Here is a 14,171-nt window from a genome sequence, read left to right on the forward strand (position 1 = left end):
ACTTGAAAATTAAAAAAATATGGGTATTTACAATTTAAAGCGCTTCGATCCTATTGCACAAGTTGGCAACATCGACTGAAATATGCGTTGATAATAAAGGACAACAAATACACTATCTTGATGACATAGACAAAGATGGCTGTCTATGAAGTCTGCGACGAATGAGGAAGGTCGTTTAATTTTATGGGATTTTATGGCCAGTTGCTGTTGAGGCTCGCCAGTGAGTACGCGCCTTATGATGGCTGCAAATCAATAGCTGTTATTTTATTAACAGGCCACTGTTCTTTTTATTTTATAGTAGGCGCTGTTGCCAAATCGTAAACTAGGAACGAAGTGACTTAAATTTTAAAACCTCATATTTGAAGAATGATTTTGACTAGTTTCCGCGATGCATTTGAAAAATTCATTAATTAAACTCATTATTATTAAGTTCAAACCTCCATATGCTGTGATAACCCAAATTGAGGAGAATTCCTCATTATAATATTGCAGTTCGAAGCCATATTTATAGAAATTAATCTCTTCGTATTCATACCACGCAAATATGAACGAATATTTTGCCAAAATGCGACGAAACTTATCAAGCAATGTATTTGCCTGAAAGATTTTAACTCATAATCTCACGCATGCGCAAACTATACCAAATGTTTTCTGTATCGAGTGATTTATACTTTCCTTCGATATAATTTTCTAGAATTGATATTTGGGCAATAGCCCGAGCATCATTTTGAAGAAGACCTTTGTTTCAGTCAGATTGTATTTCTTTCGGGACAAAAGGGTTACTTGTAATATGCAAAATACTAGAAATTCAATGAACAAAACTTTAATGTCCCTATATCTACAGAGTCGTATACAAAAATGGCAAAATGCAGAACGATGACTATTTACATACATGCATGAAACGAATAAGAGCAATAACCAAAAGCGAGTACATCCGTCTTGTTCACCAACAAAGCGCTTGACAACCTTCTACTTGACGCCTTGTTGAGAAAAAAACGGATTTACTCAAACAAAAACGATATAATAAACACATAATACCTTAATGCAAGTAGGCGTAGGCGGGGGCATGAGCATAGGCGATTGGTCCGTGGGCTACGGCAACAGGCGCGTGAGCAAAGGTGTACGCTGGAGCGGCGTAAGCCACTGGAGCGCTGTGCGACGTGGTGATCGAGGAGTGGGAGATGGCAGCGGGAGCGTGAGCGTAGGTGATGGGCGCGTGAGCTACAGCGATTGGTGCGTGGGCTACCGCAATTGGAGCGTGGGCTACAGCGACCGGAGTGTGGGCTACAGCGACTGGAGCGTGAGCAACGGCGACTCGTGCAGGGTGGGTGAGCGTTTCCTTGTGAACGACGGCGTTGAATCCGTTGACTGGATCAGCGGTGTATTCTACGGTACGTTTGCTGCCGTCGGGTTCGACGAGACTGTATTTGCCTTTTACTACGTCGCCGTCTCTGGATTCTTCTTGGTCTTTGATGTCACCGGTGGAGTGGTCCTGAAAAAATAAGGAGTTTGAAAAACTGGGCTCATGTTTGGATGAAGCTATGTTGAGATCACATCTACGAAAGGTCGATTATAAGAAAGGGAGAAGATCATGACGGTTTTTGGTTGGTTGTTCAAGAAGAGAGCAAAAGATATATCTTATTTCTTTATAGAAACTCTATCATTGTTACTTGTAAAACAACAAGGAAGGCACCAAGAAGAATATATTCCTATTCACCCCAGCATTTCATCGCTGTGATTGTTATATTCGTTGTTCGGTTCGCTGCGTCTTCAAATGCACAAGAAACCGTGTAGGTCTTCACAGCTACAGGAGGAATGCGTCGCAATCTGAATTACGAAACAGCAAGGCGGTGTAAAAAGAGCACGTACCTACCAGTCCGCCATTTATTAACCTTGATAGATCCGGACAGATAGCCTCTCTGAAAAACGCCGTAAATAGAGAGGCTGTTTGAGAATCGCTGATCTAGATATTACCCGCACGTACGCCTGGCGGATTAATTTTTTTTTTCGTCTTCTCCATTAATCAACGGGACACCGGTTGACAACCCGTAAACATTCCATCCGTTACGCGGTTCGGCCACCTTTACGTTGTCGATACGAAATTCAGGAATGATTTCACTGGGTGATGTCTCAACTTATTTGAAATCCCGGAGGATTTTTTTGTGTGGGAGGATTCTAGCTTAGACTAGCTTCGGTCTAAATGGAGACGTCATAGATTGGACGTCTGAAGTTAAAGATCTGGGAATAAACCAAGAAAATAAGGCCTTGATGGCGAGCATCGGTCCTGTAGAACTTGGGGATGTAATCCACAAATACTGCGGTGGATTTACGTCATGATTGTGAGACCAGTAATTACCCTGGGTAAAATACAAAGGCTATCCTTGTGAGATCATTACAGTCTCACACCTCTTCATCTTGTGATAGATAGATTAGCCCATGAGGTCATCCTAAGAATATCCAGTGCACGGGTGAAGGTAGAATTAGGAATCAGAGAGCCTGGACTTTTCTGATTGAGTACATCCCATCGGCTAATCTGCCCAGTGACAAGAGGATAAACAGAGAAAACTTGACTGAAATGCAAGGGAACCCACCCCCAAATATTCATAAGAAATACATCGAAAGATGTATGGAAATAAACCAGGGAAGAAACAATCAGAAATGTGTCTTACAGCGGGTTTCATAAAACTTTGATTCTCCGATCAACGATTTCACTCGATTTCTTGAACTAAATCACTGAAACCTTACTATTTCTGAATATATCCAAGAAGTATAGCAATTGAGAATAATTGAATGGACGTATGAACATTATAATTTGATGCGAGAATGATATTTTGAATGATCATGACTGAATTATCGATTATAGATTGAAAACAAATTGACGTCTATTCTTCAATCAAGCGTTGATTCCCCGATCAAGCTTTATGATACCCGGGGATAGAGCATGACTGAATTATCGATTGAAATCAAATTGACGTCTATTCGTCAATAAAGCGTTGATTCCCCGATCAAGCTTTATGATACCCGGGGATAGGGCATGACTGAATTATCGATTGAAAACAATTTGACGTCTATTCGTCAATGAAGCGTTGATTCCCCGATCAAGCTTTATGATACCCGGGGATAGAGCATGACTGAATTATCGATTGAAAACAAATTGACGTCTATTCGTCAATCAAGCGTTGATTCCCCGATCAAGCTTTATGATACCCGGGGATAGAGAAACAATTTGACAGACTGCGATCAATGCACTGAGACTTACACGTTGCATCGATTATAAGATGATAGGAAATACTGGAAACTCAACGAATTAGGCAAGATTAACAAGACCTGCTTAGCCTGGAAAAGCCAGGAGGCCAGGAAAGGAGCACAAACTCCTTTAATTGGAAAGGAAAATGTATCTCAATAAAGATTTTCAGGAGTAGAAAAAACCGATAAGGCTAGAACACTCCAAAAAGTTCCTTGGGAACTTGAACACAGCGAGTTCTTGATCTTAACAAGAATATGTTCATCTCCTTGCATGATTCTCTTCATGGCATTTTCGCCTCAGGAAGCAAGGGTAGGTCATCTCGAAGAATTTCTCATCAATGGGCACAGGACTGCAGTTTCGACATTTTCCTTCGAATATTTTTCCGTGTCCTGTCCGAAACCTTTCATCTTCAGCATTCGGAACTATTTTTAGGTAGAACCCACATCTCCGCCGAAGAAATGTCAGATCGGCGCCCAACTCGTTATCTAGACGTCGAAATGTTACCTTAAGGTCGTCACGATGGCGATGCCACCTTGTCGGCGCCGTTACCATCGATACACTGGGCGTCTATTATTAGAAATTTGATGGAGGCAGCGAGACAAAACAGTAATTGAGAAACGAAGGTATCGTATCGGCATTTCGATTAGGCTGAGGCATTTCGAACGTTTTGGTCGTTGTTTTTGGTATCGCTTTTATTTGTTCTGGATGGTTTATTAGTTTTATGACTTCACTCCAGTTCTAACCGCCGCTCTGCTTTTATAATTAAATGAGAAATAAGGAGGTCATATCTGCTTTCAAACATGGGCATGAATGTATTTCAATTTTTTGGTTTACGTTTTGGAAAATTCAGATTTGGGGGCTTTTGGTTACAAGTTATGACTTAAGTTATCCATGTTTCAGCGTTATTTTTGAACATATCACTACGAAAATTTTTGGAGTGTGTGCAAAATTCGATGCGATTATTAAATATATCTCTTCAACTGCAAGAGCTAGGGTGAAATGGATGGCACATTTTTTTGTTTTCAAGTTGATTGCGGCTCTTTAAATTGGTGCCTATACCTTGTAAAGTCTTACGGCCAGTTTCATAATCAAACTTAAAGTACCTTCAAATTTGAAACTTTCCTTAACTCTACTAAAAATGGCACTTAAGGAAGCTATGAGCTTGAAAGGATTTTGATTATGAAACTAGACGTTAGTAATATCGAAAAGCAAACGTAACATTCCACAGATACATTTTCAATGTAGAATTCACTGGAGTTAGTTAATTTTTCAGTCCACTACTTCAGTGAAATGATAGTAACTTTATTTTTTTTAAAGATCCACTAAATTCTACATGAAAGAGTGACAGTAAAATGTCAATATGACAACGACTTTATGAGATATACACAACGATTCAAAGAGACGAAAAATGAGTTTGCACTAATTAGTAATTTGAAAACAGAAGAATTTTCTTTGAGAACACAATAGTTGCACTTTTTGGATGCAGATTCAAGAAGTAGGTATTACTTGATCTGAAAGATTGAAGATGATACGATTTCAGAAATATAGAGCAATAATTATTCATAACTCTGGCAGTTGGCAATTTGTTCTCAGTCGAGTTTGTCAACTAACCATGAATAATTTAATCCAAATCATGCAAATTTATTCAATCACAATCCGTTATTGTGATGCTGTATTATGGGCTGATCGAATCAATCGGCTAGATAACTTCAAAGTGAAGCCGCTTATAGTAGTGGAAACCGCTATATCTGTGGATTTTTTGTCCGACAAGGCAAAGTTCCTCAAAAAAGTCAAAGTCGCTTAAATGGTTTGCAAAATCACAATATAAATTTGTACTTTCCGAAAACTTCGAATGAATTAAAATTTTCATGGTTTTATCTTACTTTAAATGAAAATTCGGCTTAAATTTAAGCCCCTTTTGGCCTCATTCTTTGGATTCTCTTATGTAGTTTCACGCATATACGATCAATGGAAATTTTATTTGATTTAATCTCACCAATACCTCTATTCATATTGAGAAATCTTTCACATTTAATCTGAAAACTCTCTGGCAATTTTTGGAATTTGCCGCCTCTCACTGCAGCAAGTTGAATTTCAATATTTCTTCATTGTCTCAAAGTGCAATATCAATCTATTTCACGAATGAATTTAATCTCTATCTCTGTAGTCGATCTCATGTTATTTATGGGGCAATTATGTCAAATCGATTTTTAGAAGCGTCCAACCATGAAGAGCGGTCTTTCACATGCCTGACGGTTGTATTATTTACTAATAGGTTCTTTCCTTTCGGACCACTATTTCGGCTACCGGAGACGTCAAAGAGATGGTTCACGTCTTGTTATCTCACGAAAGTGGAACAAATTTTCAAAGTAGACCACGATCAATCTTAATGAATTCACGGAAAGAGGATGAATAAATGTAACATAAATTGGTTTGCTGACAATGAAGTTAAACTTTTATCCAGGAATTTTTTTACTTCTGTAATGACTCAGGACAATATCTTGATTGTAGATCGAGAAAAAATTGCAAAATTGCATCTCACCTGTACTCCATAAGCGAAGTTGTACTGGGGATGAGGATCGTAGGGCTCGGCTTTAACGGCAACTGCAGGGGCGGTGTGGGTCAAAATTGCAGCAGGGGCCAAGCCGGGCCTGGCATCTACGGCCACCATCAAAGCGGCTACGGCGAAGACTACCTGTTGATGAGAAACATCGAAATTGTAGGATTGAACAATAGATCTACGAAATTGGATTGGTTTTGATTGATTTTTCAGCAATAAACCTTCGTAATTGTCTAAAGAAATCATAGACACGACCCTAATTGATACTTCTATCTCCACTTCTTTTCTGGGAGTATACTGCAGATTATTAAATTGAACTTGATTGAAGATCAAGTACCATCTAGTAATATTCCTCCTAGCTTCATGTTGAAGATACTGAGTAACGAAACATTAAGATCTTCTAAAGTGTAATGCTAGACTAGAATCAACAATTTTAATCACATCAGTCATCAAACTTTTTGATTAATATAGGCCTAGTTACAGGGACTTCCATTAAGATTTAATGTCCCCGTTAAAATTTAATGGAGCATTAAATTTTAACGCAAATGAACGTTAAACTGATATAGTGCAGTTTTTTTGTCTCTAGAATGATACCGTGACGAAAACGGCTGAGTTCCATTCCGTATTTAATGTGTGTGGAACAGTTAGAATTGAGTTTAATTTGAATTCCTCCACAATTGATCCGACGCCTCCATGAATAAGTTGTTATTTGCTGAATTGATAGATGGATTCCTCTTTGTGTCGTTCGCCATGAATTTACAATGAAAGGAGATTGAACGAAATTACTTTATTGAACGCAAACATCTCGTCTCACAATTGGATCAATCTGACACTAGAGTATCTTGAACGTTCGTTTTCTCTATGCCATCGACTCAATCTGGTTCGGTGTACCTATCATTCATCGAACTAAACTAAACAGGGTAGACCATTGAAAACGAAACAGCAGCTCCGTAGCGGTAGAGCAGAATTATACAGGGTGTTCCTGAATTCTAGGTACAAAAGTGAAAGGCCTTTCTATTCTGAGTTCAGCATATTTAATTTTTCTTCATTCAATTCATCCGTTTTTGAGATATCCAAATTCAAATTTTGTACAGAAGCGGGTCATTCATTGGCAGATAGAATTTAAATATTTTCTTTAACCAATGCGGAAACAGTACAACAGATCTAAATTGCAGAATGAATGAGTGAAAACTCGATTGATTCACACAGCATGCTTGAAAGGAAAAACAAACTTTTTTTGAAATTTAAATGTGAATATTTCGAAAACGATTGGATTGTAAGAAAAGGATTAACCCTTAGTAACCTGAGTTATGATCATTATTCTAATTGAATAAACATTCTTTATAGAGTGTACAAGACAAAAACAACTCAATTTCTGTTTGAAAATTGTATGGTTTTTGTTTGAGAAAAATGGTGTTACATATATGTAACGCTAATAGCTACAGTTACTGAGAAATAAAATAGATTTGCCAGTGAAATTTGCGTTACATATGTGTAACACTAGGTTATTATGGGTTAAATACGCTGAAGCCAGAATAGAAGGCCTTTCAAATGAGATATAACTTACCCCTTCCCCCTATTCAAAATATAGAGGTTGGGGTTGTAACAAATACTAAGGGTTGAAATGCTGTTCTGCCGTCTTGCAGAGCCGCTGTTTCGTTTTCCACGGCCCACTGTGTTTATATCAAAGTGAATTAAAGTATGGAAAAAATTCTGAAAATTGTTTTTCGGTGGAATTTGATCGAATTTACAGAAAAATGGCCCACTTGATGAAAAAACAGATTCCATGCCTTAGCTGGAATTCATCAGTTGATGAATTCCAGCTGTTGTCTTCTTGTTGAAATGTATCAAGAAATTTTTTTTAATTTCTCAGAGTACAATCCACGGTCAACACAGAATTATTTTCACTTCGAGAAATTTCGGATCAAATGAGAATTTTCGTATTTTCAAAGGAGAACAACAACTAGGACAAACTGGAAAATCTGGGGCCGTTCTGAAAAGTTTCGTGATACTAATCGATATAGGGAGACTAATAGAATTTTCTCGAAATATTTTCTGGAACACGCGTCATTGGAAAAACATCGTAACGGTTCACTGCGAGCGTTGACGCGTTAAAAAATTCTCAAACTAGTTTTATCAATTATCCTCACTGGACACAAACACATACCTTGGCGATCATGATTGCAAACGGACGAAGTGAATCGATAAAACGAGTCTAAATGAAAACTGAAACTGAATTGATGTTTGGTCCAGCGACCCGGCTGGTTTATATACCAAATGCATTAAATATTATGCAACGATATCCATACACAAGATCACGCCTCGTTTTCTGGTGACAAAAGGTGGTGGTAAAAACGACGACATGGGACACCTACGTCACGGGGGGTACAACAACCCCCCCATCTGTATTTTTCGACCGCGCCCTGGTTTTTCGGCATTGTCGAGGACCGTTCATTCACGAACTGTCGCTTTGCGTTCTTGGATCTATACGATGGTCCTTACTTAGGTATCAATTACGCACTTGTTAATATTGAGGTGAGTTGGAAGGTCTTTGTTTTTTTGTTCGACTACTTTGGGCCTTCGGCTTCGGATTTGTTTTGATTCTGTAATTGGGATTTCGCAATTTCACTGCGTAGATATAGAGTGAGGTCGTTATAGTGCTGATCGATGTTGTTTTGGTAATTTGGATGTCGATAACAATGTTCGAAAGTGGAAAATTGAGGGCGTAATATTCATTGACTCAGAATAATGGAAAAGAAGACTTTCCCAACTCTGGCTCTATGTCGCGGGTACTGATATCATTTTTTCTGTCCATAATTTACTTCATATTTATTGCCCTATCGAAGAAATTTCGATTATTGGAAAAATCGCGGTTTTAATCTGAAGCCTGCAGGACCGAGCAGCAAGTCCGCTGCATAAATAATAAATTTAGGCCCATTGGTCAGGTTTGAACATATTGCAGAATACAACTTTTGAAGATGGGAGGCTAGGCTTAAAGAGTTTGGGTGTGCTTGTTTCAATCCATAAACAGAGCAATTGATCAAACTTACATTCAACAATTTCGTGTGTAACATCATGACCGGGTATGCATACAAAATGAGCAGAAGATAAAGCACAAAATAATTCATACGAATATAATAACGATTACCAAAGGCTTCAGTTTAGTTTAGAGTACTTTATTTCCACTGGAAAATACAGGAAAATCACTACATGTTCAAGTAAAATTTTTATTCAGCGCTATGAGATGACCCTTAAATATGTTTCCGTTGAATGAAAAACCTCTCGTAGCAAGAACCATCAGTAGTCTGTCATCAAATCAGTGTCCCAACCTCCTTGATAACGCTCTTGCATTGTCCGTAAGTCTTCATGAGTTCTTCACCAAAATTGTCCGGATTTTCTGGAAATCGTTACAAATGTGAGTGTTGAAGTGTATTTTCAGGAATTCTTGCAACCCAGCTCTTGTAACCTTGATAATATGCACTCAACGAGCACTATATTGTTTACGGACTTCTTGTTCCCAAGAAAGTTAAGTTAACCGAAACAAATTAATCCAAACCATTCAATTCATATCATATATTTTATTCTCAGTTCAATGTATAGTACATGAAGAAGAACAAGTCGAAAAATTCGTTCATTGATTGATTTGACTTTTCTGAGGCCCCCTAAACATTTCTGGCATACAATACAGGGTCAGTCTTTGACTCGTACAAATATTTTAACAGTAGATTCTTGGGGTCAAAAGAAACACTTTTTTCCTGTACAATTTTTTCCGAATCGGTCCTGATTAAAAGATATAACCATTTTAAGTTTTCATAATGATCTATGCCACTCTTGGAAGAACGAAATTCCCTTTAGAATAACAAGCTAAATCTTTGACACAACACATCTATTGATCTTTTAAACAGAGTTTGGCATTCAGCCAAAGTACCCAATTTTCAGAATATCACAGATATTTTTTATTTTTAAACAACAAATTACTCGTAAAGGGCGCATTATATTTGAAAATATGACGAATACTTTTATTTTACAAAACGTTCAGATATTCATTAGATAGCGTCCAACTCAGTTTCAACAGTTGGGTTCTTTGAATTACTGGTATTTTCATGGTACGTAATGGTCACAAGTCATAATGAGAAAACTGGAAGACGTGGGTGATATCTTGTGTTCGAAAGAGATTCATCAAATGAATGAAAAACTTCTTCTTCTTCTTCTTCTTCTTATGTTAAGCCTGAGGCTTGTAAATTCCACTCTAATCCTCTATGGATGTAGACACCCAGGAGTCTTTCCAGCGTTTGGGAGGTCTGCCTACGGGTCTTCTGGTATTTGGGATTCCGTCTCGGGCGATCTTAGCTATTCTCTCCGCGTTCATTCTGCTGACATGGTTGTTCCAGTAACGTCGTCGCGCTCTTCCCCATTTGACAATGTCTTGGACTTGGCATTCTTCCAAAATGGCTGTGTTCCTCTTCCTGTCCCTCAGTGTATATCCAGATATGGTTCTTAGTATCTTCATTTCAGTTGTTCTGAGGATGGACTTAGTTCTTTTGTTGTCTGCTCTGGTTTCTATGGCGTATGTCATGATAGGTCGGACACAAGTTTTGTAGATCCTGGTTTTTGACTGTTTACTCATATATTTGTTGTTGAATATGACGTCGCGGAGTGCACCTGCCATTCTACATGCTTTACTTGCCTGCTCACGAACTTCGTATGTTCTATCTTGGTTCGAAGATATCTGTACGCCGAGATAGCTAAATGTCATCACCTGTTCTATTGGTTGGTCTGCGACGACAAGTTTGCATCTTTTGGGTTCTTTGCTTATGACTAATGACTTTGTTTTTGTTGTTGATATTTGCATGTTGTATTTGCATGCTTCTAAAAAGAATGAATATAGCAGTCTCTGCAGGTCATCTTCGTCTTCAGCCACAATCGCTGCGTCATCGGCGTAGCAGATAATTTTTATGGCTCCTGTGCTGAGTCTGTATCCCACTCCAGAATTCTTGACGCGGTGTATTATTTGGTCCATAATTACGTTAAAGAGTAGGGGACTTAATGAATCTCCTTGTCGTATACCCGTTGGGGTTGGAATTTCTTCGGTGAGCTGTTGGTTTACAGATATATGTGTTGAGGTGTCGGTATTCAGTTGTCTCACAATTTCTATTATAGGTGTAGGTAGATCTTTATTTTTAAGTACTTTGATAACATCTTTAAGTCTCACTTTATCGAATGCCTTGGTGAGATCTATGAAGCAGAGGAAGGCTGGTTTTCCGTATTCTATCGATTTTTCGGTGATCTGCCTCAATATGAAAATGGGATCTAAGGTTGACCTGTTCCTCCTGAAACCCTGCTGTTCCTCTGAGATGTTTATATATTTGTAGATTATGGATTCCAAAATTTTTGTGAAGAGTTTCATGACAGAACTGAGCAATGTTATTCCTCTATAGTTTTCTGGAGCTCTTTTGTCATCCTTTTTGAAAACTGGGACGGTAATACTTTTCTTCCAGCTCCTTGGTATCTTTCCAGTTGTTAGGATTTTATCAAACAGTTTTGTGAGTTCTTCCATCAGGCAGGCTCCGCCATATTTTATGAGTTCATTCGGAATACCATCGAATCCAGGAGCTTTTCTGTTTTTTAGATTCTTCGCTGTTTCGGCAGTCATTTCAGTAGTTATTTCCACTCTCTCATGGTTTCCATCGTCGTCCGTAGAGGGGATGTCTTCATCAGAGCTGTACAGATTTTTGAAGTAGTCCTTCCAGGTATCTTCGTCGATTTTTTGTGTTTGCGAGCATTCGTTCACATCCAACTTTCTCCTTCTTAGCATTCCCCAAACTTTCCTCTGCGCCCCGTATAGGTCGTGTTCCATTTCCGCAGAGAATCTCTCCCAGTATTCTCGTTTGATGTTTCGAATTTCTAGGTTCACTCTGTTTCTTAGTTGTGTATATTGTAGTCGTTCTTCCGGTGTTTTGTTACATCTGTATCGTAGATATGCATTCCGTTTCAGTTTTGCCAGTTCCTTGATTTCGGGTGTATACCATTGTTTGGTTTGAATGTGGTTGTTTGCACTGACCTTTCTTTTCCCGATGGCTTCTTTGGCTGCAGCTAGGACGTTCGATTGTATTCTCTCCCACGAGTTTTCAACATCATCCTCCTCTAGTATGGAGTTGTTTTGGAGTTTTTGATGTAATCGATTTTGATATAGATCCATTGTTGTTGGGTCCTGAAGAGATTCAATATTCCATTTTTCCCGTTCAGGCCTAGGGGGGAGTTTCTTCTTCTGTATGTGAACACGCAGTTTACAGAGGACCAGGAAATGATCGGAGCCTATGTTGGCTGATGTTAAACTTCGCACATCTAATATCTGTGTCGGATGTATGGCTCTGTTCGTTAGAATATAGTCAATTATTGAGTTCTGTCCTCGTGAGTTCTGCCACGTGATTTTATGTTGTGGCTTATGCCCGAAGAATGTGTTGTTTATTCTGATGTTATGGCGAGCGCAAAGGTCTACCAGAGCTTCTCCATTCTCGTTGAGATGTTCCTCGTTAAAGTGATGCTTGACTCCCTGTATAATACTGTTTCCAATTCTAGCGTTCAGGTCCCCCATCATCAACATACGCTCATTTTGTGGTATCCTGGATACTTCCTCTTCCAGGATTTCATAGAATTGGGCTGTTTCTTCTCTGGGCTTACTAATATCCGGTGCGTACACGCTGAAGAGGTGCAGTTTACCAGTTTCGGTATTCAGAGTTACCTTAAGGAATCTTTCGCTGATGTAGTGTATATCCTCTATAGACTGCTCGAGTTTTTCAGATATCAATATTCCTACTCCAGCAGTTGCTCGTGATCTTTGTGAGACGCCGCTGTACACGAAGATGTATCCAGGAACTCTGATGCTGCCTTTACCTTTGCGTTTGGTCTCAGACAAAGCACAAATGTCTATTTTATGCTGTTCCATCTCAAGTAGAATTTCGGCGTTTTTTGTGTTCCAAGACATTATATTCCAAGTGGCTGCTCTTATTACATTCCTCCTCCATCGTTGTTTTCTTCGTGATGTTCCTGTATTTGTTCTCGTTGTCCTGTTTCTCGCTTGGGTCGTTACCATGTTATCCGTCCGGTTCCGAGGCATATAGTTGGAGCTTTGAGCTATAGTTGCTTTTTACGTCGGGTAGGCAGCTAACCTTGCCTGACAACCTTCCTCCTTTCTCATCCTGGACTTAGGACCAGGCAATGGCGGAGTTGAATGAAAAACTATATTCCGAAATCCATTTCATTCGATGAAACCGTTTGTGAGAATTAAAACTAACATTTTTTATAGTTCGAGTCAAAGACTCATCCTGTGTAAGGGTGGTTTGTCTTCTTTACACAATTTGGTTTTGGGCTTGGTACTGAAGATACGCAGTTTTACTCCTGGTAAAACTTTTTTTCCTGTTTTTCCCGTATTCTAAACACAGTGGCCTGAAATTATCTTTCCATATAATAAAAAGACCTCAACAGAATTTTATGTGTTTCGATTAATGATAAAATAGTTAAGGCGGGTTAACAAAGCTTCATAGCTTTATGAAGCACTTAAATGACATATTCAAATCGATTCGAATTCAATTGAGTGTTCAATTTCAGAGATTGCTCAATCGAATTGTTGTCAATTAACTTCTCTCGATCGACATGCAGTGTGTCAGATTAAGAAGGAGACAGATGTCTTTGTAAATCCTTCGCATAAGAAAATTCCGTTCCTGAGAGTGGATCAAATAGATTCCATCCCTTCGCACAACAATTTCATTTCTGGGAAAAGAATTTCAAAGAGGGAACAAGTGATCATTTAATTTGTAATTAGAAACATAATAATATTACATATACAGGGTATTTCAGTCGAGTCTACGTGAAAAAGTAGGGGGAGTTACCTAAATAAACACATCTATAGGTACCTAAAATGAAAAGTCTCAGAGTTATCTGGGAAAAACTTCAAATGAAGGGAAACAGTAAATTACGATCATAGGTGGTCCAAAAAATAGGCGCTTAGTCTTATTCGACGCAGAATTTAGTGCTCTACATCTTTTTATTAGATAAACTTTCATCACATTCACGCTACTTTCTAAGGTTGTTCCGAAAAACCAACGTTGAAACGAACATTTTACATCTCTGAAAATTTTGAGTCTAATATGCAAACGGGTTGACTATACGTATGCGCTCAATCCAATTCGGTAGAATGTTAAGCTCTATCACTTCTATGATCAGTCGATTTTCGAATTTGCTTGGTGGTATGGCAGAAAAATCACAGAAATCCCCCTCATGAAGCTACATTTTGGGCTTCCGAAATTTAAGCTCTATATGGGGAGAAATCTACCATAGACTCATGATGTCACTAATTAAGCCATC

General features: G+C 38.6%; 2 protein-coding genes across 7 annotated transcripts in view; one reads left to right on the forward strand and one right to left on the reverse strand.

The window, feature by feature from the left end:
* The window catches only part of LOC123306481 (protein MTSS 2), a 91,580-nt gene that overhangs the window by 24,382 nt on the left and 53,027 nt on the right, over window positions 1-14,171 (forward strand). The gene's annotated exons all lie outside the window — the stretch shown is intronic.
* LOC123306482 (larval cuticle protein A2B-like) lies at window positions 808-8,312 on the reverse strand. Its single transcript, XM_044888512.1, has 3 exons — window positions 7,975-8,312; window positions 5,790-5,942; window positions 808-1,492 (listed from the first exon to the last, which is right to left on the reverse strand). The coding sequence occupies exons 1-3, from the start codon at window positions 7,984-7,986 to the stop codon at window positions 1,040-1,042; spliced, it is 618 nt and encodes a 205-aa protein (XP_044744447.1). The 5' UTR covers window positions 7,987-8,312; the 3' UTR covers window positions 808-1,039.

Source organism: Coccinella septempunctata, chromosome 2 (genome assembly GCF_907165205.1).
Source record: "Coccinella septempunctata chromosome 2, icCocSept1.1, whole genome shotgun sequence".
In the NCBI taxonomy this organism is placed as follows: domain Eukaryota; kingdom Metazoa; phylum Arthropoda; class Insecta; order Coleoptera; family Coccinellidae; genus Coccinella; species Coccinella septempunctata.